Raw genomic sequence first — 20864 nt, 5'->3', positions numbered from 1 at the left:
GTCACCCTATCCATCGGTCATGGCGGCCTTTTCACCGATGTTAAGGCAGCTGGGCTGCGTGCGCTCGTCGCTGAGGACCAGGGAACTGGTTCAGCCCCAGATCGCCCGGCGGGCACTGTCGACTGTGTATTCTGCACGACCGCAGCCAACTCCTCTGCCCGAGAAACTGCCCGAGGCATTCCTGTCGCAGCTTCCCCAGCGACTGCGGCCTGATCAGGGTAAGGGAATACGATGGCCGTGTTTTTTGATTGTGTGGTTGTGGATTGGGCTAATGTGTGCGCTGGTTCAGAGCCCAAAAAACTGAAGATCTATCCGCCTCCGCCGTCGACTCGTGCCGTCTGCAGAGACCCTATTGCTACTCTTACAACGTCACAGTTGTCGGTGCTTGACCCTACCAGCGAGCGCAAAAAACTGTTTGATTACCGCAGGAACCCCCGGAGCGTGAAGGTCGGCGACATTCTGCGGGTCACGTTCAAGAACGGCGATCCGTTCTCCGGCGTCTGTTTGAGCATCCGATTGAGAGGCATTGACACCTCGTTTTTGCTACGTAACGAGCTTACTCGCACTGCGGTTGAGATGTCCGTCAAGCTGTTCAGCCCGAACGTCAAGAGCGTGGAGATTGTGGAGAGAACAGCGACGCGGAAGAGGAGGGCGCGCTTGTACTACATGCGGTACGTTGATATATGTTTTTTCCCATCGGATTCTCCCCCGACCCCTCAACTAATTCCTTTCATAGGCAACGGAAGCATGACGTCCGCAGTGTTGAAGGCACTGTGTGGCACTACCTCCGACAGAAGACATCAGTCACCGGCCAAGTTTCCGGTGGACGAAAGAAGAAGAATTGAATATGAGTGGTTTTTATCGGGAGTTGTCTCGTGTATAATATCTGCATACCTGGTCTAGAATTTCAAATCCATCGGTCTTTCCTGTACTCTAAATCCTCCAAGAATATCATGCGCAGTGACATGATCTCTATCTAGGTTCCTATAGAAGGCCTAGACTATGTCCCACTGCAAGTTGGGATCAACGTCTAGCCGGACAAAAATATGCCAACAACTTGACACAAAACTTCTCCTACTCGCTTTCATACTCAGCCCTTATTTTGAAGCAGCAAGCCTGATAATCCAGCAAGACCAACAAGATCCTTCGCGATGAATCCTGTCGAATACGAGTCTGAATCGGGAATGCGAAGTCGACCCAATAATAAACGACACACAATTGGACTAGTCAGGGGGGTGCATCTTGAGTTTCTCAAGGCAAGCTAGAAAGACTCTTGATATATCTGTAGTCTTTTCGATAAAAGACGATGCTATGACTGTTTAGATACTTCAGGACTTGAGTATCGTGCTCCCACCGACACGGCGATGACCACCATCCTACGACAACTTGCATAGACAGCGATAGTTATCGCTTTCTCTTATCTGACGCCAGGGCGATTTGAGAGCGATCTAAATTCCCGGTTTTGTTTTAACCGGAAAATGCATCTGTTTCTGAGGCAGGTCTGGGTGCTGACGGTCAAGAACCTGCTGCTCGTCTGTGTCCGGCCTTATCGCTCAACTGGGTGGAGGGCCTTGGTCTTGCCGGTTGTCTTTATTGCCTTCATGTATGTCTCCCCTCTTTCTTTCCTGGATGTGGTTCTGACGGTCTCTCATTTGCTATCAGATCGTTTGCCAAGAACCTGTTTGTCGAACCATCTATCTATGGAATCGGAGACCCAACCCCGGTGCGGACCTTCTCTGATGCCCTGGATACAATTGGGGGAGGCCGAAATAAACTTGTCTTTGTCAATAGCGGCTTTGAAACCGGCAACATCCTACAGGTCATCGACGCCGTCTCCGATCCCGCGAAAGCGCAGGGGAAAGACTTCTACGTCCTTACCGACGAAGAAAAGCTAGACCTTGATTGTCGAAGCTCACTCCGTGGTGTTTCGTCATGTATAGCGGCTGTTATCTTTCATTCTTCGCCTACAGAGGGCCCTGGTGGGATATGGAACTATACTCTCCGCACAGATGGCTCGCTGGGGGAAAAGATCGACGTCAAAAAGACAAGGAATGACCAGGAGCTATATCTCCTACCGTTTCAGCATTCGATAGATTGGGCGATTGCTCGAGTCGAGAATGTCACTGGTCTCCCTAGCGAGGTTTGTTTGCTGCTCATGCGTTGACACTGACGTGTTGATAGCAATACCGGTTGAATTTGCTAATCTCCTATACCTAGGTCGACGAGTATCCTTACACATCTTTGACACAGAAGCAACGTGAAGAAAAGATCAGATCTGCTTATATGAGCGCAATCATTGATATCTTGGGCGATGCAATTTTCATCGGGAGCGTCGGCGTCACATATCATTTGACTGGTCTCATGGCTTCTGAGCGTGAGCTGGGAATGAGCCAGTTAATCGACTGCATGATGCCAAATACAGCCCGTTGGCAGCCGCAAGCTGCTCGTTTTACTGCAGCTCATCTCGCATTGGACATGGTCTACGGTCCTGCGTGGATCATCACTGCCTTGATATTGAAGTTCGGCGTGTACAGTAAGACGTCTGCCGGAGTCACTGTCATCTTCAATCTCCTGATGGGACTATCTCTATCCTCATTCTCGATTTTTGGTGCCTTCTTCTTCAAGAAAGCACAGCTCAGTGGCATCTCCATGACAATAACCTGTCTGGTTCTGGGGATCATTGCTCAATTGGCCTCGATCACTGCAAATGCGGCTGTTGTCATTCTCAGCCTAATATTTCCACCGATGAACTACGTCTTCTTCTCGATATTAATGGCGCGGTGGGAAAAGCAGAATCTGCCGACGGACCTTACCCAGGCGGCTCCAGGGAGCCCGTGGACTGTTCCAGGCATTGTGCTATGGATATTGTTAATCATTCAGATTGTCTTATACCCTTGCATCGGCGGTCTTGTAGAGCGAAGGCTTTACAGTACTGCCTCTAAAGATCGGAACACATCGAGATCTGGATCACCGTCTGCTCTGAGGCTTCAAGGGTTCACCAAAATCTACCAACCAAACTGATTTCGTCGGAAAATAGCTACAATATTTGGTATTAAGTATCGGGATGTACTTGCTGTTGATGATTTGAGTTTGGAAATCGTCAATGGCCAGATCATGGTGCTTCTTGGGGCAAACGGATCTGGAAAATCCACGACTCTTGATGCCATTTCGGGTCTCACAAAGATAACATCAGGCGAGATCAATTTGAACCACGAGGAAGACGGCATAAGATCTGGACTTTGCCCTCAGAAGAATGTACTATGGGACACCTTGACTGTTATGGAACATGTGAGAATCTTCAACAGATTGAAGGCACTGGAAAATTGAGATACAGAGAAGCAGCTGTCGGAGCTCCTACATGCCTGTGATCTTAGCAAAAAGGTAAAAGCCTTCTCGAAGACGCTCTCTGGAGGCCAGAAAAGAAAGCTTCAGCTAGCCATGATGTTCACTGGCGGCTCATCCATCTGCTGTGTTGATGAAGTGTCCTCTGGGCTTGATCCCATCTCTAGACAGAAGATTTGGGATATCCTTTGGCTGAGAGAGGGTCCCGAACCATTCTTTTGACCACCCACTTCCTTGATGAGGCAGAGCTACTAGCGGACCATATCGCTATTCTGTCCAAGGGCGCGCTCAAGGCCGAAGGGTCCAGTGTGGAATTGAAGCACCGGCTTGGCTCTGGATACCGTATTCACGTGTACAATCTCCCCAGTTCGTCCAGGATCTCGAACCTGAAAATTGCAGGCGCCAGCAAGCAAGTCCACTTTGACGAAACCGTTTACACTGTGCCAACATCCGCAGATGCCGCGAATCTTGTTACCATGCTAGAAGAAGAAAAAATCACGGAATACCGTGTTAGTGGACCGACCATCGGAGATGTTTTCCTCAAGGTTGCACAGGATATAGACCTTCCTCTTGCTTCTTCTGAAGATGATTCCAGTGTTATCAATGAGAAGCCAAAAGATGACGGGACGCAGGAAATTCCTAATCAGTCTTCCACCGCGCCCCGGCTTCTTTCTGGAAAGCAGATAGGGATGCTGCGTCAAGCGTGGGTGCTCTTTTGCAAGAGAGTCACCATCCTCCGCCGCAACAACTTCTTGTATGTCGCAGCACTCCTGATTCCTGTCATTGCAGCAGCTCTGGTTACTTTATTCTTGAAGAGTGCCAGCAGAGCTGGCTGTTCTAGTACCAGCGCCTACTCCACTCCCAGCTTAGAAGCCCTTGACACACTTGCGAATATTGATATAGTGTTGGGTCCAACTGACAAGGTAACAACGTCGGCATTGGATTTGTTCGTGGAATAGTTTACGAAAGCATCATCATCCAACTCAACGGACCAGATATTGTCAATGTTGGAAAAATCGCCTTCATTTGGTCGACAGTCTTCAAGAATTCAACACCTACATCGACGACCACTTTGCGAATGTGACGCCAGGAGGCTTCTATATCGGGGATTCCTCCTCTCTACCATCATTAGCTTGGAATGGCGATGAAGACGATTTTGCCCTGGCTTCTATCATTCAAAACGCTCTTGACATCTTCGTGACGAACACTTCCATCGGCTTTCAGTTCCATTACTTTGCTATCCCATGGGCATCGGGCTTGGGCAAGTCCCTTCAGCTCATTGTCTACTTTTGTCTCGCCATGGCGGTCTATCCTGCTTTTTTCTCCTTGTATCCGACATTCGAGCGACTGAGACGGATTCGGGGTCTACACTACAGCAATGGAGTCAGAAGCCTCCCGCTCTGGCTGGTGTACCTCGCCTTTGACTTTTGCATCGTGGTCGCCATCAGCGTGCTGGCTATCGTGGCATTTCGAGCTGCTTCCGATATCTGGTATCATTCGGAGTATCTCTTTGTTGTCTTCTTCCTCTACGGACTCTGCTCCACACTGTTTTCGTATGTGATCTCACTATTTGTGAGCTCACAACTCGCGGCTTTCGCATTTGCTGCCGGGGCCCAGTGCGTAGGGTTCCTGATCTACTTAATTGCTTACCTGTGTATCCTGACTTATGCTCCCACTGCCAAGATCGACTCTTATATCACCATTGCCCATTTTGTGATTTCTGTGGTGACGCCTATGGGCAGCCTTACTCGAGCAATGTTCTCCTCTCTCAACATCTTCTCTATCCTCTGCCGTGATAAAGAAGTGGCCTCCTACCCCGGAGAGATCACTCTTTACGGCGGCCCTATTGTCTATTTGGTTGTCCAGTCTTTGATACTATTTGCAGCACTTCTATTGCTGGATGAGGGTCCCGCATTGTCAAGGCTGCTAGTATGCACCAAGGGCCGTGGACCGGATCTGGAAGACAGTGGCCGATTAGAGCCAATTGTCGGCGGCAATGCGCCTGCTGATAATGACGGCTTGGGTGCCAGGCACCTAACCAAATCGTTCAAAAAGATAACCGCTGTCGAAGACGTCACCTTCGGAGTGAACAAAGGCGAGGTTTTCGCGCTTCTGGGACCCAACGGCGCCGGAAAGACGACCACCATCAGTCTCATACGCGGTGATATCAAGCCGTCCAGGCGGGGCGGGGAGATCTTAGTCGAGAATGTATCCGTCATCAAAAATCGAGCTGCCGCAAGAGCGCATCTCGGGGTGTGTCCGCAGTTCGACGCGATGGACCAGACGACCGTGCTCGAGCATTTGCGATTCTACGCCCGTATCCGGGGTGTGTCGGATGTAGAGCACAATATCAGAGAGGTGCTTCGCGCCGTGGGACTCACACCATTCCAGCACCGCATGGCGATGAAGCTGTCTGGCGGAAACAGACGGAAACTGTCGCTGGGAATCGCGCTGATGGGGAACCCGGCCATGCTGCTTCTCGACGAGCCCTCCTCGGGCATGGACGCAGCCTCGAAACGGGTGATGTGGAAGACGCTGGTCTCTGTGGTACCCGGACGGTCGATCGTGCTCACCACGCACTCCATGGAGGAAGCAGACGCGCTGGCCAACCGGGCTGGGATCATGGCGAAGCGAATGCTAGCGCTAGGCACAACGGACGATCTCCGGGCCCGGTATGGTAACATGTACCATGTCCATCTGGTACACTCGCAAGCACCGCACACCTCCGACTCGGACATGGAACGCATCCGCCGATGGGTGATTGAGACCTTCCCCGGTGCCGAGATCGAACAAAAGACCTACCATGGCCAATTGAGATTCAGTGTGCCGGCATCACTTGCTGTCGACCCGCCCTTTAATACTCCTACTACCAATAATAATCAAGATTGTTCCATCAGTCAAAGACAACAAGGGGACGGCCTGGTCGTGCACCTCCCAGATGCAACGTCCAAGAACAGCGGGATCGGAACCCTCTTCGCCAGCCTTGAGAACGACAAGCAACAATTGGGATTCCAGCACTATTCCGTTAGCCAGACATCTTTGGATCAGGTCTTCTTGACAATAGTCGGTCAACACAACGTGCAAGAGGAGAACTCGGGGTAGTAGAGCAGCAGCAAAAGGGACATTTCTTTCTCGTCCACAACTACCTGTTCTTTTCTTTCTTTCTCTTTTTTGGATATACAGCAAAATTACATATAACCACTCTATTCGTTTCCTTTTTCTATGATGCAAATCCCCGCATTTTCACCCCCACATGGAGAGATCGTCCCCAGATCGCTGCCTTATCTTTCTAGTTCCGGGTGTCGATCAAGCGCAAATTTCCACCTATCAAGTGCCTATTACAGACGTCTGTTGTACGATTTGTCGGGCTATCGCCGACGTTGTGCCCAGCCTCGTCGGTTTGGATTCCGTCAGAGGTCGGACTCCGTATATTGAAGCGTCATCTGATGGCAGCGGGGTAAAGTTGACCAAGCCTTTCTTCCCTGCCATTCGATATGCGGTACAGGCCAGACAGACGCACAGTTTGACAATACGAGAAAGAACCCTGTTCAAGTCTTCGTCACCCTGCGGGGAAGCTGTGGTCTTTGTTGGTCTCCGCATATGTACCGTGCATTCACGGTTGACGACCGGAGCATACGGCGTACGCTGCACGGAGGTAGTCCGGTAGAGGTCAATCTTGATATTTCGAGGTTATTCATATGCGGTTGGACGTGAGCCCACATTCCTCGGTCGCTGTGGTGGCATCCCTCCTTTTTCTCTTTTGTCAAGGAGAGACGATTGCTGCCTGTTACCAAACTACCCGCTATACCCTGACTGGCTTGAAAGGGCAGATAATTCGCTGTCATGGGGGACAATCGAATTTCAGAGGTGCACCCAGGCACCAAGGCCGGTGGTCAAGAAGTGCCTTCCGTTATCCATGAGGAGAGCAGCCAGGCTACTATTTCTGGATTGAAGATGGCAAAGGCCGTTGACGGGGACACCGCCATGGCGCTGTTCAATGACATGGACGAACTTCACGAGGCGGTTGACCCTGAGGAGGAGAAGAGAGTCCTGCGCAAGATTGATTTCATGATCTTGCCTTACTTGGCAGTCTGCTACGCATTCTTCTATATCGACAAGGTATGTTATTCCATCTCTCTCTTGCTTTTGGCTTAGATATGGCAGCCGCTGATAATGCATCAAAGACGACTTTAAGTTATGCGGCAATCTTTGGCATTCGCGACGATCTGCACCTCCATGGCACACAGTACAACTGGCTCAGTAGTGTCTTCTACTTTGGATTCATGGCCTGGGCATTTCCTACTAATTTTCTTCTTCAACGCTTGCCAATCGGTATGTCACTGTTATTAGCACTAGAGGCTCAGATATAGCAACCGACTGACTATTCTCCTTCTTGGATGCTAGGGAAATATCTGGGTGCCAATATCTTCGTGTGGTCAGCGGCCCTACGCGTATCTTATCTGCCGGAGGACTATGAACTGACGTGTTTCTATCCTTTAGGGGGGTGTTTCTCATGCTTCAAGCTGCCTGCAACAGTTTCACAACCCTTGCTGTGCTCCGCGCTCTCGGTGGTGCGGCAGAAGCCTGTTCGGATCCTGCGTTTATGCTCATCACCAGCATGTGGTATACCCGGCGAGAGCAGCCGGTACGTATTGGACTCTGGTACACTGCGAACGGATGTGGTATTGCCTTGGGCGGTCTTCTCGGGTATGGAATTGGCCATATCAGGGGTGCTCTTCCGTCCTGGAAGTATGAATTCATCATCATGTATGTGTTCCTGCCCCTGTGTTAAGCCCCTCCAACACTGACTTTTTTGTCTTTCTCTTTTTTTTCCTCCCTTCTAGTGGCTGTCTGTGTTGCACATGGGGCATTGTCATGTTCATCTTCCTGCCAGATTCTCCTGTGAGTGCACCGGGCCTCAGCCATCGGGAACGGCGCATTGCCGTTGAGCGGCTGCGAGAGAACCAAACAGGAGTGGAAAACAAGCACCTCAAACCGTATCAGATCAAAGAGGCCTTTATGGATTACAAGCTGTACCTGTTCTTTACGCTGGGAATAGTCTGCAACATTCCCAACGGGGGTATCTCCAACTTCGGCACGATCATCATCGAGGGCTTCGGATTCTCAACTCTCGTTACGACCCTCATGCAGGTCTGTTGTCGCAGCTCTCCCCGCTTATTGTTTATTGAATATCTGTATGGTGGGAGTGTGTTTTCTAATCTGGCCTAGATTCCATATGGCATCATCATTGCCCTCTCCATCCTCCTTTGCGTGTATCTCAACGACCGCTTCCAAAACCGCCGCTGCATGTTCGTCTTACTTTTCCTCCTCCCTAACATTGCCGGTGCCTTTGGGCTCCGTTTCGTGCCGCAGGACCAGAAAGTCGGCCGTCTGATCTGCTACTATCTTACGGGCCCGTACAATGCCGCTTTCGTGTTGATCTTGAGCATGCAGATTGCAAATACAGCCGGTGAGATTTTTCAAACTACCAGCTCCTTGATGACGCGTTTTCATCACGCAAAGAGAAATGCTCACGTTTACTTCAAGGTCACACCAAGAAAGTCGTCACCAACGCCGTTCTCTTCCTGGGATACTGCACTGGTAACATTGCGGGCCCCTTCTTCTACAAAACAAACCAGTCGTAAGATTTATCTTTCTCATCAGCCAACCAGTAGTTCTGAGATAAAGTATATTAATTGGGTTAACGCACGGTATAGGCCCAGCTACCCTCTCGGCATCTGGTCCATGATCGTCTCGCATCTTGTCGAGGCCGTCTTGATCACCACATTGGGCTTCCTCCTTCGCTGGGAGAACCAGAAACGCGATCAGATCCAATCGCAGATGGAAGGGGGGCTGGAGGGGAGAGACCTTGATGCCACTGCATTTCTGGATTTGACCGATCGAGAGAATCCAAAGTATGTCTGAACAATGTGTCTATCCACTTGATGGGTTATACTCCCTTGCTAACAAACTGTCATAGTTTCCGGTATATCTATTGAAAAGGTTGAAATCTACCCATCCGTAGTTTGTGACATGAGCTAAAGGATGAGGCATGACCATATTATATTCAATTGAATCATGATTGTATAAACAGTATTAACTTATATTTATGCCGTCAAATCCCAACCAACTATATTGAATATCAAGAGTTGAAAAAATGTCAACAGGCTTGAGCCCGCCACGATATCGTTGACCAAAATTATGTAGTGAGCTCTTTTATATGTACTTTTCTTTTTCTTTAACCCAACATATATTGGGTGAATTCATCCAAAAGAGAGGATTAGCCCGCTGGTATTGCTTTTTACCGTCTGTTGAAGTTGAGGAAGCGAGACTAGTATTCAGGTCAGTACATGGAATACTACGCATCGCTAGATGAAAAACAGGAAGAAGGTGACGACTCACTGCAATGAAGAGAATAATCAGACTTGATGCAATGTAGGCCACGAAAATCCCGAGGTCCCTCCATCGATCGCTGAACGACATGTCGAACTCCGCGTAAAACTGCTGGCCGTCCTTGTATGCGCAGTACTCGCACGTGCTGCTCGCGTTGTCCTTGAGGTACCCTAGCCCACCGTCGGCGAAAAATGCGCTCATATACTGCCCACACGTCTCGTTGGCTGGCGGGGTGAACGTGTCGTATTCTGATTCCCTGCAGACAACATCCCGGCCATACAATTCCGTCACCACCATCCCGCTGATGAGACGGGTGAACGGGTCCAATGGGTACAGCCATTCGCGCCAGAACTTTGGCATCTGCAGCTTTGGGATGGTGACGCCACAAAACAAACTCAGAATGATAATAACAGGGGGATTGAACTGCGACGCGATGAAGCTATTCGGGGTAAGTGCGGACATCGCCTGGCCAAGAGCGACGGAGAAAAGCTCTGTGATTAGGACCATCAAGAACTGATACCCTGCTCGGCTGGGTTCGGTGTAGAAGCCAGGGATGTAGTAAATCGGGAGGAAGAAACACACGGCGCATAGGATGCTGTACGGCAGCTCGGCGAGGACCATCGACAGGGTAAAGGCGAACTGGCCGTAGGTCTTGGAAGCGGACTCGCGGTAGAAGATCAAGCGCGAGAAGTCATATTTTGGTTGGACCTGTTGAATAATAATGGCGGGTAGCACGGTCACGTTGAAAATGACGAAAATGCGATACTGAAGCGAGGTCCGCGAGTCATCCAATTGAAGGAAGGAAAGGCCAGTGATCAAGGCGAGGACGACGTGCGTGAACAGGCGCGTGAAGCCGTAGTTCTTCGAGCGCCAGTACGAAAGATGTGTCCGGCGGCTGACCACCTTGATCTGGTGCCAGAGCGGACTGGCATATTCCTTCTCGACTTCATCAGGTTGCGACGACCCTTGCACCTCGGTCTGACGTCTCGCCTTGATTTCGATGATCTCCTCTTTCAGACGCTCGAGTTCAGGCGACCTGCGCCAGACCTCGCCCCAATCGCGGTCGCCGATGCTACGGGTTTGGCCTGCACCAATGGCGTCAAGCATCCATTCAGCAGGATTAGCATCAGGAGGACAGTCGGCACCGTTGCGACGGAAATAGTCCAACAGGACGGCCGAGTCATCGCCCAGGTCGCCAAAGTAGACACATTCACCCCCTCTCTGGAGCAGGAGCAAACGGTCGAAGCTGTCAAACAGTGCTGAATTAGGCTGGTGGATAGTGCATAAGATGGCCTGTCCGGCGGCGGCAAGCTTTCGGAGAAACCGAATGATGTTGAATGCAGACTGGCTGTCCAGCCCTGAAGTAGGTTCATCCAGAAAGAGGAGCAGTTCGGGCCTCGCAGCTAGTTCGACACCGATGGTGACTCGTTTGCGTTCCTCGACAGAGAGGCCACTCTCAGGGTCCCCAATAATGGCATCGGCAAGATTCTCCAGCTCAAGCAGGGAAATAACGTCCTCTACGTAACTGTACTTCTCAGACTGGGGCGTTTCGTACGGTTGGCGAAGGTCCGCAGAGAAGCGAAGCGCTTCGCGAACGGTCTGCATCGGCTCATGGACATCGAGCTGCTCCGCATAGGACGTGCCTCGCTGAAAAGAGGTGCCGGGCGCAATGCCATCAACCAAGATATCACCTGTGACCACACCGATGTTCTTCCGAGACGCCAGGACATCAAGCAGTGTGGTCTTCCCTGCACCAGATGCACCCATCAGCGCAGTCAGCTTCCCGGGTTGCACGTATCCGTAGACCGAATTGAGCAGCCGACGAGTACCCGATGCAACCGGGACTTCGTAACAGACATCTTCCCACGTGAATATTGACTTTGAGACCGCTTGAAGATCGCTGGCGGGATCATTCTCATCTTTGGATCGGCGTGCAAATCTTTTCTTCTTCAGGGCTTCGTTCAGCTGCTTTCTTTCCTTGTTTTCCTTTGAGTAGAAAGTAACGGTCTTGCCTCCACTACCAAAAGTGAGCGTTTCGCCAAAGTATAGGTTCATCCCGAGAAAACCCGCAATGAGCGCAAGCATAATTCCCCAGTTCCGCCAAAGATCCTTGCGGTAATAGCTGAAGGTCTGCTCGATATAGCTTGTACCGGGAATAATGGCAGAACCGGCATCTCCTCCAGCTAGAGTACAAGCTTGGTGTGCGATATCAGAGTATCCCGGCCCGTTTGGAATCAAAGAGTCAGAGACGCACGTCATAGTCAGTCTATCAAACTCATTTATCATCAAGCTGGAAAAGCCAAGACCGAAGGGGTTGATGTAGTAGATCCAGCGAAGCCATACCTGGGCGCTCCCCCATTGAATGAGATAGCCCGAAGTCAACACGAACAGGGTGATGATCACGGCGGCGAACTTCATGGCATAGTCGAAGTCCGGGCTCACGCACCCGATAGTCCGGAAGAAGACACTCATGCAGACATAGCCAGTGATGATGATCAGGACGAACGTGAAGAAAGCACCCGCATTTAGAACAAGACCGCACATGAAATAGACGATGATGGCAAATAGTAGGATCCTAGCCGTGGCGAAGATGGTGTCGACTAGGATCTGAGCAATCCACAGGGCGCTCGGTCGGTAGAAGGTGAACTGCCTATGCTTGTTGACGACGGCTCGTCCCATCATGGTGGATGCTAACTCGGAAAAGGCCTGAAACCCGTTGAAAAGCATGCTAATGAAAAGCAATCCACCCCTGGTGAAAGCGCCGGCACTGGTCTTGGGCAGCTGCAGCCACACGGTGCCGAGGATGATGGCAATTCCCGTGGATGTGATCCAAGACACGGTGAGAGCGAACTTGTCCTGCAGTTTGAGCAGGAACTGCCGTTGCATCAGAGCCCAGACTTGCAGATGAAACGGAATGGAGTAGACCGATGATTTTGGGGTAAACTTCTGTTTCGCTTCGAGATGGGCCAGTTCAAACTCATCATGGAGATGCTTTTCCTGCTCCGTTTGGCGGCGGTACGACTCCATCTCGGCTGCGAGTCTCTCGCTGTAGATGGACTTGTCGAAGGCCTCTGCCAGCGCAGCAGGAGTCGACGGGACATTACTCTCATCTCGGCCTTCTTTAAACTCTCTCTCGAATGGATCAGTGCAGCCAGTCAGATAGTCCGGGGTGGTCTGTCGCAGTTTCTTCTCGAATCCAAGACCTTCGAAGTAGGAACGTGCTTCGGACGTGGGACCATAGAATACTTGACGGCCCTTGTCGATGACGAGCACCTTGTCGAACTGTTTGTAGATGTTTTCCGAAGCTTGATACAAGGAAACAAACGTTGTCGTCTTGTAGATGTTGGTCATGATACGCAAGGATTTGGCAAAGTCTAGCGCAGTGGAGGCATCGAGGCCGCGGGTACTATTATCCCAGGCCAGAACGGTGGCAGAAGTGATCATCATTTCTGCAATGCTTACACGGCGTCTTTCGCCTCCGGAAACACCTCTGATGAATTGGTTCCCGATAACTGTATTGGCAGTGTGCTCAATATTGAACATTTTGAGTAACATTCCCGTGACTCTCTCTTTGAACTCCGCCTTCGACACGCCCAAGGGACGCTTTCCAGGGGTTTTTGTGTCCAGCGCAAAATTCAACGTTTGCTTGACGGTCAGGGTAGGCTGGTGAACATCATCTTCCTGGTTGTAGACAGCTTCACCGCGGAACCGCTTGGAGAAAGTTTTCGCATCGAAAGGTCCGTACATGACATCTCCGTCTACCCCGGTATATCCAGAGCGTTGGTTTGTGATCACCTTGAGAAAGGTGGTGCAGCCTGATCCTGGACGGCCCAGCACCAATACCATCTCTCCTGGCTTCGCAACGCCACGGAAGTCTTTCAGGATATCGAACTCTTGACTCTTTCGGCCATGTCCGAGCATGTGCATGATGGTCTCGGGCACATTGAAAAAATCAACGATGGCATCTGGGAAGGTCTTAATAATGTTTTTCATGCCACCAAGGCCTCGAACGGTGAGGTCGTTCCAGACCACACCTATGCCAAGTAGTCAGTGAGAGAAAGATTCGTCGGCTGGATAGAAAAAAGTTGGACATATGCCTACCAATATTCTTGTTTCTGATCCCAGCTGCGACCTCCGCGTCTTTCGTGCCCCGCAAAGTGTTCTCCAGGTCCCACTGCTCGCTCGACTCGGTAGAGCTGACAGCCTGTTCAACATCTGCGAGTTTGGAATGCCTGGAGACCTGCTTTGACAGCCGGCGGGCTTGGTATGAGATGTTGGAGAACTGCTTATTTAACTCGGAGAATTCCTGTTCGGCTTTCTCAACATCTACTCCACTCTGGGAACGAGTCATGCCCTGTGGATTTGCGATGCGAATTCGTTCCCTATTCTGCTCGTAGCCATCGGTGCAGAGAGTATCCACGTCAGAGGTTGGCTGGGGTTTAGCCGTAGAAGAGTTCTTTTCCTCCATGATGGGGAAGGGCTCTTAGGACCGAGCTCAGCTTCCTAGGTCATGTACAGTTGTGATGGACCAAAATTGGGCATCTGCAGGAGTCGGCCAGGAACTTGAGCAGTGGCTATCCCACAATACCCCAGGACCGACTGTCGACTTCAAGTGTCCGATCCTCGTCTTCGAGGAGCAGGAGACAAACGATAGAAGAGAGGAAAGAAAAAAAGAAGGGAGAAAAAGACCGGGCCATGTAGCAAACGCGACATGACTGGTCAAACCCCAAGAAAGGTCACATCTAGCAAATTTCTTGAATCCTTCAGACTCCACAATACCCCGGTCTAACCCCTCCAGGGTCAGACAGCCCTCGCTAGCAGTCGCTACTGTTGCAACGTGGAGACTGAGTCACCGAAGGATGTCGGTGAGGCCAGATCTCGTAGCCTGGCGAATCTAGCCAACCGACGGCGCCATCATGGTATGGATTGATAATAATCATAACCGCTGAAATGGGGGAAACGCACGGAAAACCCGAGATTGGTTCATAAAACGTCGGGGTCCGAATCTGGCTGTCTTCAACTTGTGTTAAGTCTCGGAATATCCAATCGTGGCAATGGGGTAATATCGCCCAGGCTTACGTACCGTACAGATAGCCAAATGGGTGATAGCTTATGATTCTCTATACCACGGCTGGCTCTTTTGTATTATGGCCCCTCCGGCCACGCGGCTTGTGTAATCTGTAGGCTGAATAGTAATAATGGCTCAAACTTCCGCCTATCTGGCTAATCGGAGATAAGGAAGGGGTATTTAGAGAAAAGACATGGGCGTGCGCTGGCTTCCATGTGGCAGTTGAGGACAGAGCTTTATCAGATCTCAGCGATTGGTAAATTGTCACAAATATGATGAGAGAGACATTGAAAATCCAAGTCTGAGTTCCTGAGAGAGGTAGGAGTAACTACCGTAGTTGTTTTGATTTCAGGTGCCCTTTGGCCATGTGATTTATTGTGGCCTCAGGCTTCTACAGGCTAACCCATTTGAGAATAGCATGATAAAATCACGCTCCTCCCACAAAGTCTCCTTGGTAGAACTGGTAAACAGGGGACTCAGGGCAGGAAGAATTGAATTCTAAGGCCTCAATTAAGATTCTGGCTCTTACGTCTGTTCAATTGAACTAAATTTCTGGGGATTTACAACCTAACGCCCCAGATAAACCCCTCAAACCGGGGATCAGTGGACCGTCCGCTGGTAACTATGGAGTGAGCTTTGGAGTAGCTTCAGGTACCCCCAACTCATGACGACTGACTCACTACTGCAGGAGATTGACTGGGGGAATTCCGAGTCTAGTTATCGAGCGTGGCGCAATTTTGAATCCATTTGTCTGCATATCAGCCTCACATTCCATCCCAGCAAGTTCGCCAGTCCACTCGCTAGGGTCAAACTCTTTTCCGACCGAACCAGGAGATTTCACCGCTTCCCCCTCCTTCTCTCCTGCGGTACGACCTCATGCAGGCAGGACCAGAATAGAGCTGAATGGCCACAAATTGAAGCAGCCAAAAGTGTGTGGTAACTTCTTTCGGGGCGCTGCCCATGTCGTCACCGGTGTCGAGGGAAAATAGGCCACGTTGATCCTACGGGTGCAGGTGGGGTGCCTGGTAGATGGGCTCACTTCCGAGTAGAAGGGGCTGATTTACTGTTGGGTTTGCCTCCTGCGTGATGGGATAACAGGTAGGGCAGTAGTCTTGGGCTATAAGAACTATGAGAGGACATCGCTGACCTCTGCTGTATGTTTAGGGCCGCGAGATTCAGCGCTTTCGTGCTGGTTTGGGTGGGCGGAATGCGCCCACATTGACGTCTTGCCGGACCGATGTGAATATGACGTAGGGGGAGCATTAAGCTTCTGATCCCGAATCACCGGCCCGGAAAATGAGCAGAGATTTCGAGCATCTGACTTTCCGAAGGCATAGCAGAGACAGATCTCCAGTTCTTCCTGCTCAAAGGTCACCTTGTGGTTATCGACGACGGGCTCGCAACATCGGGTTGTCTCATCTCCTGTTCCTAGGGACAACGCAGACGCCACCCGTGCCTTTCTCGGGGAAGTGAACATCCACATCACGACCCACTGTTGTCCACTCTGGATGGGCTCAAAAGTGGGTAGGTAGGCCACTCAACGGTTCTGGTTTATAACGTGGAGGGATCCGGCACTCTTCTCTTTCTCTTCTGTCACACTACTTCAATCCCTTCCTCCTACTTGTCTCTGTGAGAGCCTGATTGGGGTATTTTATTTTGGTCAACCAAACACAGTCAGGTCCAACGTATTGCCAAATCAATCCACAGCAGTATTATCAGCGACAGACAATCATGACTACGAGAACAAGAGTCCTCCTGGTGGGAGCGACCGGCGAGACCGGGAGTTCGATTGTCGATGGGCTTCTGGAGGCCGGCCACTTTGTAAGATATTATTTCCCTACTTATGGCTATTTTCTTTCTTTTCGACTCATACTAATCTTGTCGTTTTTGATGCTACCTAGGATGTCGCCGCCCTCATTCGCCCAAGGTCTATGATCAAGCCAGCAATCGCCACTCTGCGGGAACGAGGGGTTGAAATCCGGTCTTGCGATCTCCAGGCCTCTGAAGAAGACCTGGTCCAGGCACTCAAAAATATCGATGTCGTCGTCAGCTCGATCGCCCCTTCAGAGCAAGAGTCTCAGATTCCTTTGGCCAAGGCTGCGAAGAAAGCAGGTGTCAAAAGATTTGTTCCCTGCGGCTTCATCACGGTGGCGCCACCTGGCGGCATCATGTGGTTGAGAGACGAGGTACACCTTTTTCCTTCGGTTCGGTTGAGAGGCTCGAACCACACACGCTAACAGCTCGTTTGCCCTGTAGAAGGAGAAAGTTTACAACCACATCAAGCAGCTCTATCTGCCTTATACCATTGTCGATGTCGGCTGGTGGTACCAGCTCTCCTACCCGCGTCTTGCTTCTGGGAAGATCGACTATGCTATGACAATCGCCAACGACGAGATCATCGGCGACGGGACCGCTCCCACGGCACTGACCGATCTCCGGGACATCGGACGCTACATCGCACGCATCATCGTTGATGACAGGACTCTCAACAAGATGGTGTTTGCGTACAATATTGTCATGACACAAAACCAGATCTACGATCTCCTGGAAGAGGTCAGCGGGGAGAAGATTGAGAGGAATCATGTAAGTGAACTTTTTTTAAATGAGGGGCCCGGCCTTCTACTACTCTTACTGACAGCAGGACACTAAGGTTCATGAAGAAACTATCGTCCATCGGGTCCTTGCCGCCAGGCAGTCTAGCGAGACATACCCCTTCGACCCTCTCAAGTTCATTCCTCGCTACATCGCCGAGTACCAACTTTCATGGGGAATTCGTGGTGACAACAACCCTGAGTATGCCAAGTATCTCGGCTATCTCACCTCCAAAGACTTGTATCCCGATTTCAAGCACTCCGATTTCAAAGAATACCTTGAAATGGTGTGCCAAGGCACCGCCAAGGGCATCTATACCGGCCGTATCGCCTCCAAGGCTCAGCAGCGGTCGTTCCCACGCACCGAGTCTAGCGATTCGCTCTTCTCCAGAGGAAGGACATTTCCTCGCACCGAGTCCAGCGATTCGTTGTTTGGCAGAGTGTAAACCCGAAGGTCGGAGAATGAGGCGATGCTAGCCGTCACCTTACACTTGATTTGTGTATATCCATTTTTCATGCCTTTCCCTCATCTCAGGACGCAAATGCTCTTTGTGACGGACAACAGGTTTTTTTTCTCGTTTGGAGTGATAGAATATCCCGGCGTTTGGTTTGTTCTTTTGTTTTTGGTTTGGAATCGGTGGCTAGAGTTATTTCTCGACCTCCAGTCGACGAGATTCAAACTCGAAGCTCATCGCCCTTGATTTCAGTTTGTGATACCACTGGGTGGGACACACACCTGGACATGATCGTTTTTTGCATTTATATTCTATTGCAGTACAGTCAGTGATCACATTCTTGAATGTGCAGGTTTCTTTAGAAATCAAATCAACTGTCTCAACAGCAGACTTTCAAAGTATGAGCTTTATATTTATGTCTACTGGATATATGGAAAGACCGACTACAGCTCGTTCCTTCCCTCCTTCACTTCCCTTTCCTCATCCTTTGAAGGCGTCTTCTCCCTTGACCATTTCTTATTCTGGGCTCGGTTCAACAATACCTTTTCAATAATCGTGCTCTCTCTTTTTTCCTGGGTAGCTTTGTTTATCCGTTCCCATTTAGTGGGAACTCCCATGGGCTTATATCACCTTTGGCAATGTCGCAACAAGTCCCTCCCGATGCAGAACCACCGAGTTTGATCCCTCTACAAGGTGCCCATAAGGCCTTGGTCGAGCAAGATCCTACTCCTGTGGCTGGAAATGCGGCGGTTCCTTCTCAGACAGTCCGAGACCCCTACCCTCCACTCAGGCCTGCGAGCATCACGCTACTCAGTTCGTCCTCGTCTCTTATCTGAAACCTCTGCATAAATTCTGATCATTATCAGCGATCGGTGGAGGGATAGGCACGGGATTGATGATTGGAAGCAGCAGTGCTCTTTCAGAGTAAGAACCTCCGGATCATTAAAAGATGTCTCTACATACTAATAACTCCGTGTGCTGTCCAGAGCTGGAGTAAGTCACACTACCAAGATATCAGTCGCCGCAGCCCGCTAATTCTTCCAGCCTGCATCGATTCTTATTGCGTATACTGCCATCGGATTTATTGTGTATTTGGTGATGTGCGCCCTCGGCGAGATGTGCGCCTGGCTGCCTGTATCTCCCACTCTTACTGACCACGCGGTCCGCTTCTGCCACCCTGCTCTGGGTTTCACGTTAGGATGGATGTCCGTCTCCCTATTCTTGGTGTGGAACCCAAGCATGTCCCTGGTCAGCTAACCTTCTGTGCAGGCTTTGGCTCAAGTACGCGATAGTGACTCCCAACCAGCTTACCGCCGGTGCTTTGGTCATGGCATATTGGGTTGACCCTAGTGCTATCAACCCTGCGATTTGGATTGTCTTTTTTTGGGCAGCGATCATTCTCATCAACTACTATAGTCTCAGGTTCATTGCCAATTTCGAGTGCTGGGTGTCCTTGTTCAAAATCATCATTCTAATAGGACTAATCATCTTGTCTTTGGTTCTCGCTCTCGGCGGAGGACCGAACCATGATCGCACGGGGTTCCGGTATTGGGGGGAGCCTGGAGCCTTTGCCACAAACTCGTCCACTGGAGGACGCATCTTCCTCGCAATCTGGAGCGCAATGTCGTCTGCCACTTTTTCTTACATGGGTACAGAAGTGATCGGGCTGACAGTCAGCCAAGGTCCAAATACCCTTCCACGGGCCATTCGGCTGATTTTCTGCCGAATCATGGTGTTCTACATTCTCACCATCACCCTACTCGGCATGGTTATTCCGTATGACTCCCAGGAAATAGCTTTTGCTTCGAGGGCTTCTCAGACATCAGCAGCATCAGCCTTTGTTGTGGCGATTAGGATTGCCGGTATTCAAGTTCTGCCAGACTTCCTCAACGCCTGTATCTTGTGTTTTGTCTTCTCGTCTGCAGACTATGATCTCTACATGGCGACCAAGCTCCTTTATGGCCTCTCCAAGGAGAAGAAAGCCCCTCTGTTTTTCATGGCGCTTGACAGGAGAGAGGTACCCATCAATGCCTTGGGCGTCTGCTCGCTGATTGCCGCAACCGCTTTCGCGAATGTTTCTAGCGACACCAAGTTGGTGTACACGTATTTTGTGAACGTTGTCACCATCCTCGGGCTCCTGACTTGGATGTCGATTCTCATGACGCATATCTCGTTTGTGCGCGCCAGGACTGTCCAGAAAGTGCCCGATGAGGCTCTGGCCTACAAGGCGCCATTCGGGTCGGCGGGTTCCCACATCGCACTGGCTCTGTGTGGCTTTCTTTCCCTCACCAAGGGACTCGATAGCTTCAAAGGGGGCTTCAACTGGGTGGCGTTCACCACATCGTATATTGGGATTCCCCTGTTCTCGACGTTGTTCTTACTCCACAAGACCAAGACCAGCTGCAAATCTGTCCCGCCCGAGCAAGCTGATTTGTGGACGGATAAGAAGCAACCCCCCCCGGACAGGGAGAAGCCATGTTCATATCCTCGAAGCAATCGGTTGAGGAACGCTATTGCGATGTTGCGCCTATGAATTTTGTTTTCATTTTAAACTAGCCAGCTTATAGATAAGCAAAGCAGTCAGGACCAGTAGTTCTTTACTACCCTCGAGTTTGGTTCGAGAGAGCCAAATGATGGCATTCAAGGAATTAATGGAGAGGCAGTAGTCAACATTAAATAAATAGATCGGACTGGCTGGCTACTAGTTGGAGTATGGCTTTTTATTCTTTTCTATAACTACCAGCCCCCTCCATAGCAACAAAGGGCAAATATTCGTCTAGCGTGAGTCGTCTGTTCGAGACCTGCAGTCTGTCACATCCGTATCTGCTTATTTCCCCTCTTTCCCCTCATCCTAACACGAGGTCCTTGAAATAGAGAATAAATAAAATAATACATCAGCTGGATTCCTTTTTTTTCTTCTTCTTGGATTGTTTACTGCTCTGGTGGGTGGGCGCAAGAAAAGCGGCTGTTTTGTTTTGGTTGACTCTTGGGTTTAGAAAAAAAAAATACAATCAT

At 50.4% G+C, this 20864-nt stretch overlaps 8 protein-coding genes across 8 annotated transcripts; 6 read left to right on the top strand and 2 right to left on the bottom strand.

Annotated features, from left to right (window-relative positions):
* Positions 1 to 19: 19 nt before the first annotated feature.
* ASPZODRAFT_140723 (hypothetical protein) lies at positions 20 to 845 on the top strand (the record flags this gene model as incomplete). Its single annotated transcript, XM_022724687.1, has 3 exons — positions 20 to 218; positions 290 to 671; positions 737 to 845. The coding sequence occupies 3 exons, from the start codon at positions 20 to 22 to the stop codon at positions 843 to 845; spliced, it is 690 nt and encodes a 229-aa protein (XP_022582940.1).
* Positions 846 to 1478: 633 nt separating this feature from the next.
* Positions 1479 to 6444, top strand: ASPZODRAFT_150657 (hypothetical protein; the record flags this gene model as incomplete). The annotated part of the gene is made up of 7 exons (XM_022725648.1): positions 1479 to 1603; positions 1663 to 2140; positions 2218 to 2993; positions 3090 to 3288; positions 3337 to 3480; positions 3510 to 4288; positions 4338 to 6444. The coding sequence occupies 7 exons, from the start codon at positions 1479 to 1481 to the stop codon at positions 6442 to 6444; spliced, it is 4608 nt and encodes a 1535-aa protein (XP_022582939.1).
* Positions 6445 to 6815: 371 nt separating this feature from the next.
* Positions 6816 to 9450, top strand: ASPZODRAFT_1594647 (hypothetical protein). Its single transcript, XM_022726409.1, has 9 exons — positions 6816 to 7461; positions 7527 to 7674; positions 7747 to 7777; positions 7843 to 8109; positions 8187 to 8493; positions 8572 to 8812; positions 8890 to 8983; positions 9060 to 9257; positions 9323 to 9450. The coding sequence occupies exons 1-9, from the start codon at positions 7186 to 7188 to the stop codon at positions 9339 to 9341; spliced, it is 1581 nt and encodes a 526-aa protein (XP_022582938.1). The 5' UTR covers positions 6816 to 7185; the 3' UTR covers positions 9342 to 9450.
* Positions 9451 to 9643: 193 nt separating this feature from the next.
* Positions 9644 to 14203, bottom strand: ASPZODRAFT_24059 (hypothetical protein; the record flags this gene model as incomplete). Its single annotated transcript, XM_022727955.1, has 3 exons — positions 9644 to 9673; positions 9745 to 13769; positions 13837 to 14203. 3 exons carry the CDS (start codon positions 14201 to 14203, stop codon positions 9644 to 9646), a joined length of 4422 nt encoding a protein of 1473 aa, XP_022582937.1.
* A 1600-nt stretch (positions 14204 to 15803) lies between these two features.
* ASPZODRAFT_1593994 (hypothetical protein) lies at positions 15804 to 16476 on the bottom strand. Its single transcript, XM_022726405.1, has 2 exons — positions 15962 to 16476; positions 15804 to 15901 (listed from the first exon to the last, which is right to left on the bottom strand). The coding sequence occupies exons 1-2, from the start codon at positions 16284 to 16286 to the stop codon at positions 15864 to 15866; spliced, it is 363 nt and encodes a 120-aa protein (XP_022582936.1). The 5' UTR covers positions 16287 to 16476; the 3' UTR covers positions 15804 to 15863.
* Positions 16477 to 16534: 58 nt separating this feature from the next.
* On the top strand, positions 16535 to 17840 carry ASPZODRAFT_61614 (hypothetical protein; the record flags this gene model as incomplete). The annotated part of the gene is made up of 4 exons (XM_022729000.1): positions 16535 to 16624; positions 16705 to 16989; positions 17060 to 17386; positions 17454 to 17840. 4 exons carry the CDS (start codon positions 16535 to 16537, stop codon positions 17838 to 17840), a joined length of 1089 nt encoding a protein of 362 aa, XP_022582935.1.
* Positions 17841 to 18175: 335 nt separating this feature from the next.
* Positions 18176 to 18994, top strand: ASPZODRAFT_130449 (hypothetical protein). Its single transcript, XM_022722504.1, has 2 exons — positions 18176 to 18842; positions 18894 to 18994. Exon 1 carries the CDS (start codon positions 18488 to 18490, stop codon positions 18683 to 18685), a length of 198 nt encoding a protein of 65 aa, XP_022582934.1. The 5' UTR covers positions 18176 to 18487; the 3' UTR covers positions 18686 to 18842; positions 18894 to 18994.
* On the top strand, positions 18293 to 20674 carry ASPZODRAFT_1594108 (hypothetical protein). The gene is made up of 4 exons (XM_022726406.1): positions 18293 to 18773; positions 18836 to 18842; positions 18894 to 19054; positions 19119 to 20674. The coding sequence occupies exons 1-4, from the start codon at positions 18745 to 18747 to the stop codon at positions 20380 to 20382; spliced, it is 1461 nt and encodes a 486-aa protein (XP_022582933.1). The 5' UTR covers positions 18293 to 18744; the 3' UTR covers positions 20383 to 20674.
* The last annotated feature ends 190 nt before the right edge of the window (positions 20675 to 20864 follow it).

Source organism: Penicilliopsis zonata (genome assembly GCF_001890105.1).
Source record: "Penicilliopsis zonata CBS 506.65 unplaced genomic scaffold ASPZOscaffold_4, whole genome shotgun sequence".
Taxonomy (NCBI): Eukaryota; Fungi; Ascomycota; class Eurotiomycetes; order Eurotiales; family Aspergillaceae; genus Penicilliopsis; species Penicilliopsis zonata.
The sequence above is the reverse complement of the archived record's forward strand: the minus strand, read 5'-3'. Positions and strand labels throughout refer to the sequence as shown.

Coding starts and splice junctions, on each gene's coding strand:
- ASPZODRAFT_1594647 (XM_022726409.1), top strand. CDS start 7,186: ATGGGGGACAATCGAATTTCAGAGGTGCACCCAGGCACCAAGGCCGGT. Junction 7,778..7,842: donor GGTGCCAATATCTTCGTGTG/GTCAGCGGCCCT, acceptor TCTATCCTTTAG/GGGGGTGTTTCTCATGCTTC. Junction 8,494..8,571: donor TCGTTACGACCCTCATGCAG/GTCTGTTGTCGC, acceptor AATCTGGCCTAG/ATTCCATATGGCATCATCAT.
- ASPZODRAFT_1593994 (XM_022726405.1), bottom strand. CDS start 16,286: ATGTGGATGTTCACTTCCCCGAGAAAGGCACGGGTGGCGTCTGCGTTG. Junction 15,902..15,961: donor TGAATCTCGCGGCCCTAAAC/ATACAGCAGAGG, acceptor CTACTGCCCTAC/CTGTTATCCCATCACGCAGG.
- ASPZODRAFT_130449 (XM_022722504.1), top strand. CDS start 18,488: ATGTCGCAACAAGTCCCTCCCGATGCAGAACCACCGAGTTTGATCCCT.
- ASPZODRAFT_1594108 (XM_022726406.1), top strand. CDS start 18,745: ATGATTGGAAGCAGCAGTGCTCTTTCAGA. Junction 19,055..19,118: donor GGTTTCACGTTAGGATGGAT/GTCCGTCTCCCT, acceptor CCTTCTGTGCAG/GCTTTGGCTCAAGTACGCGA.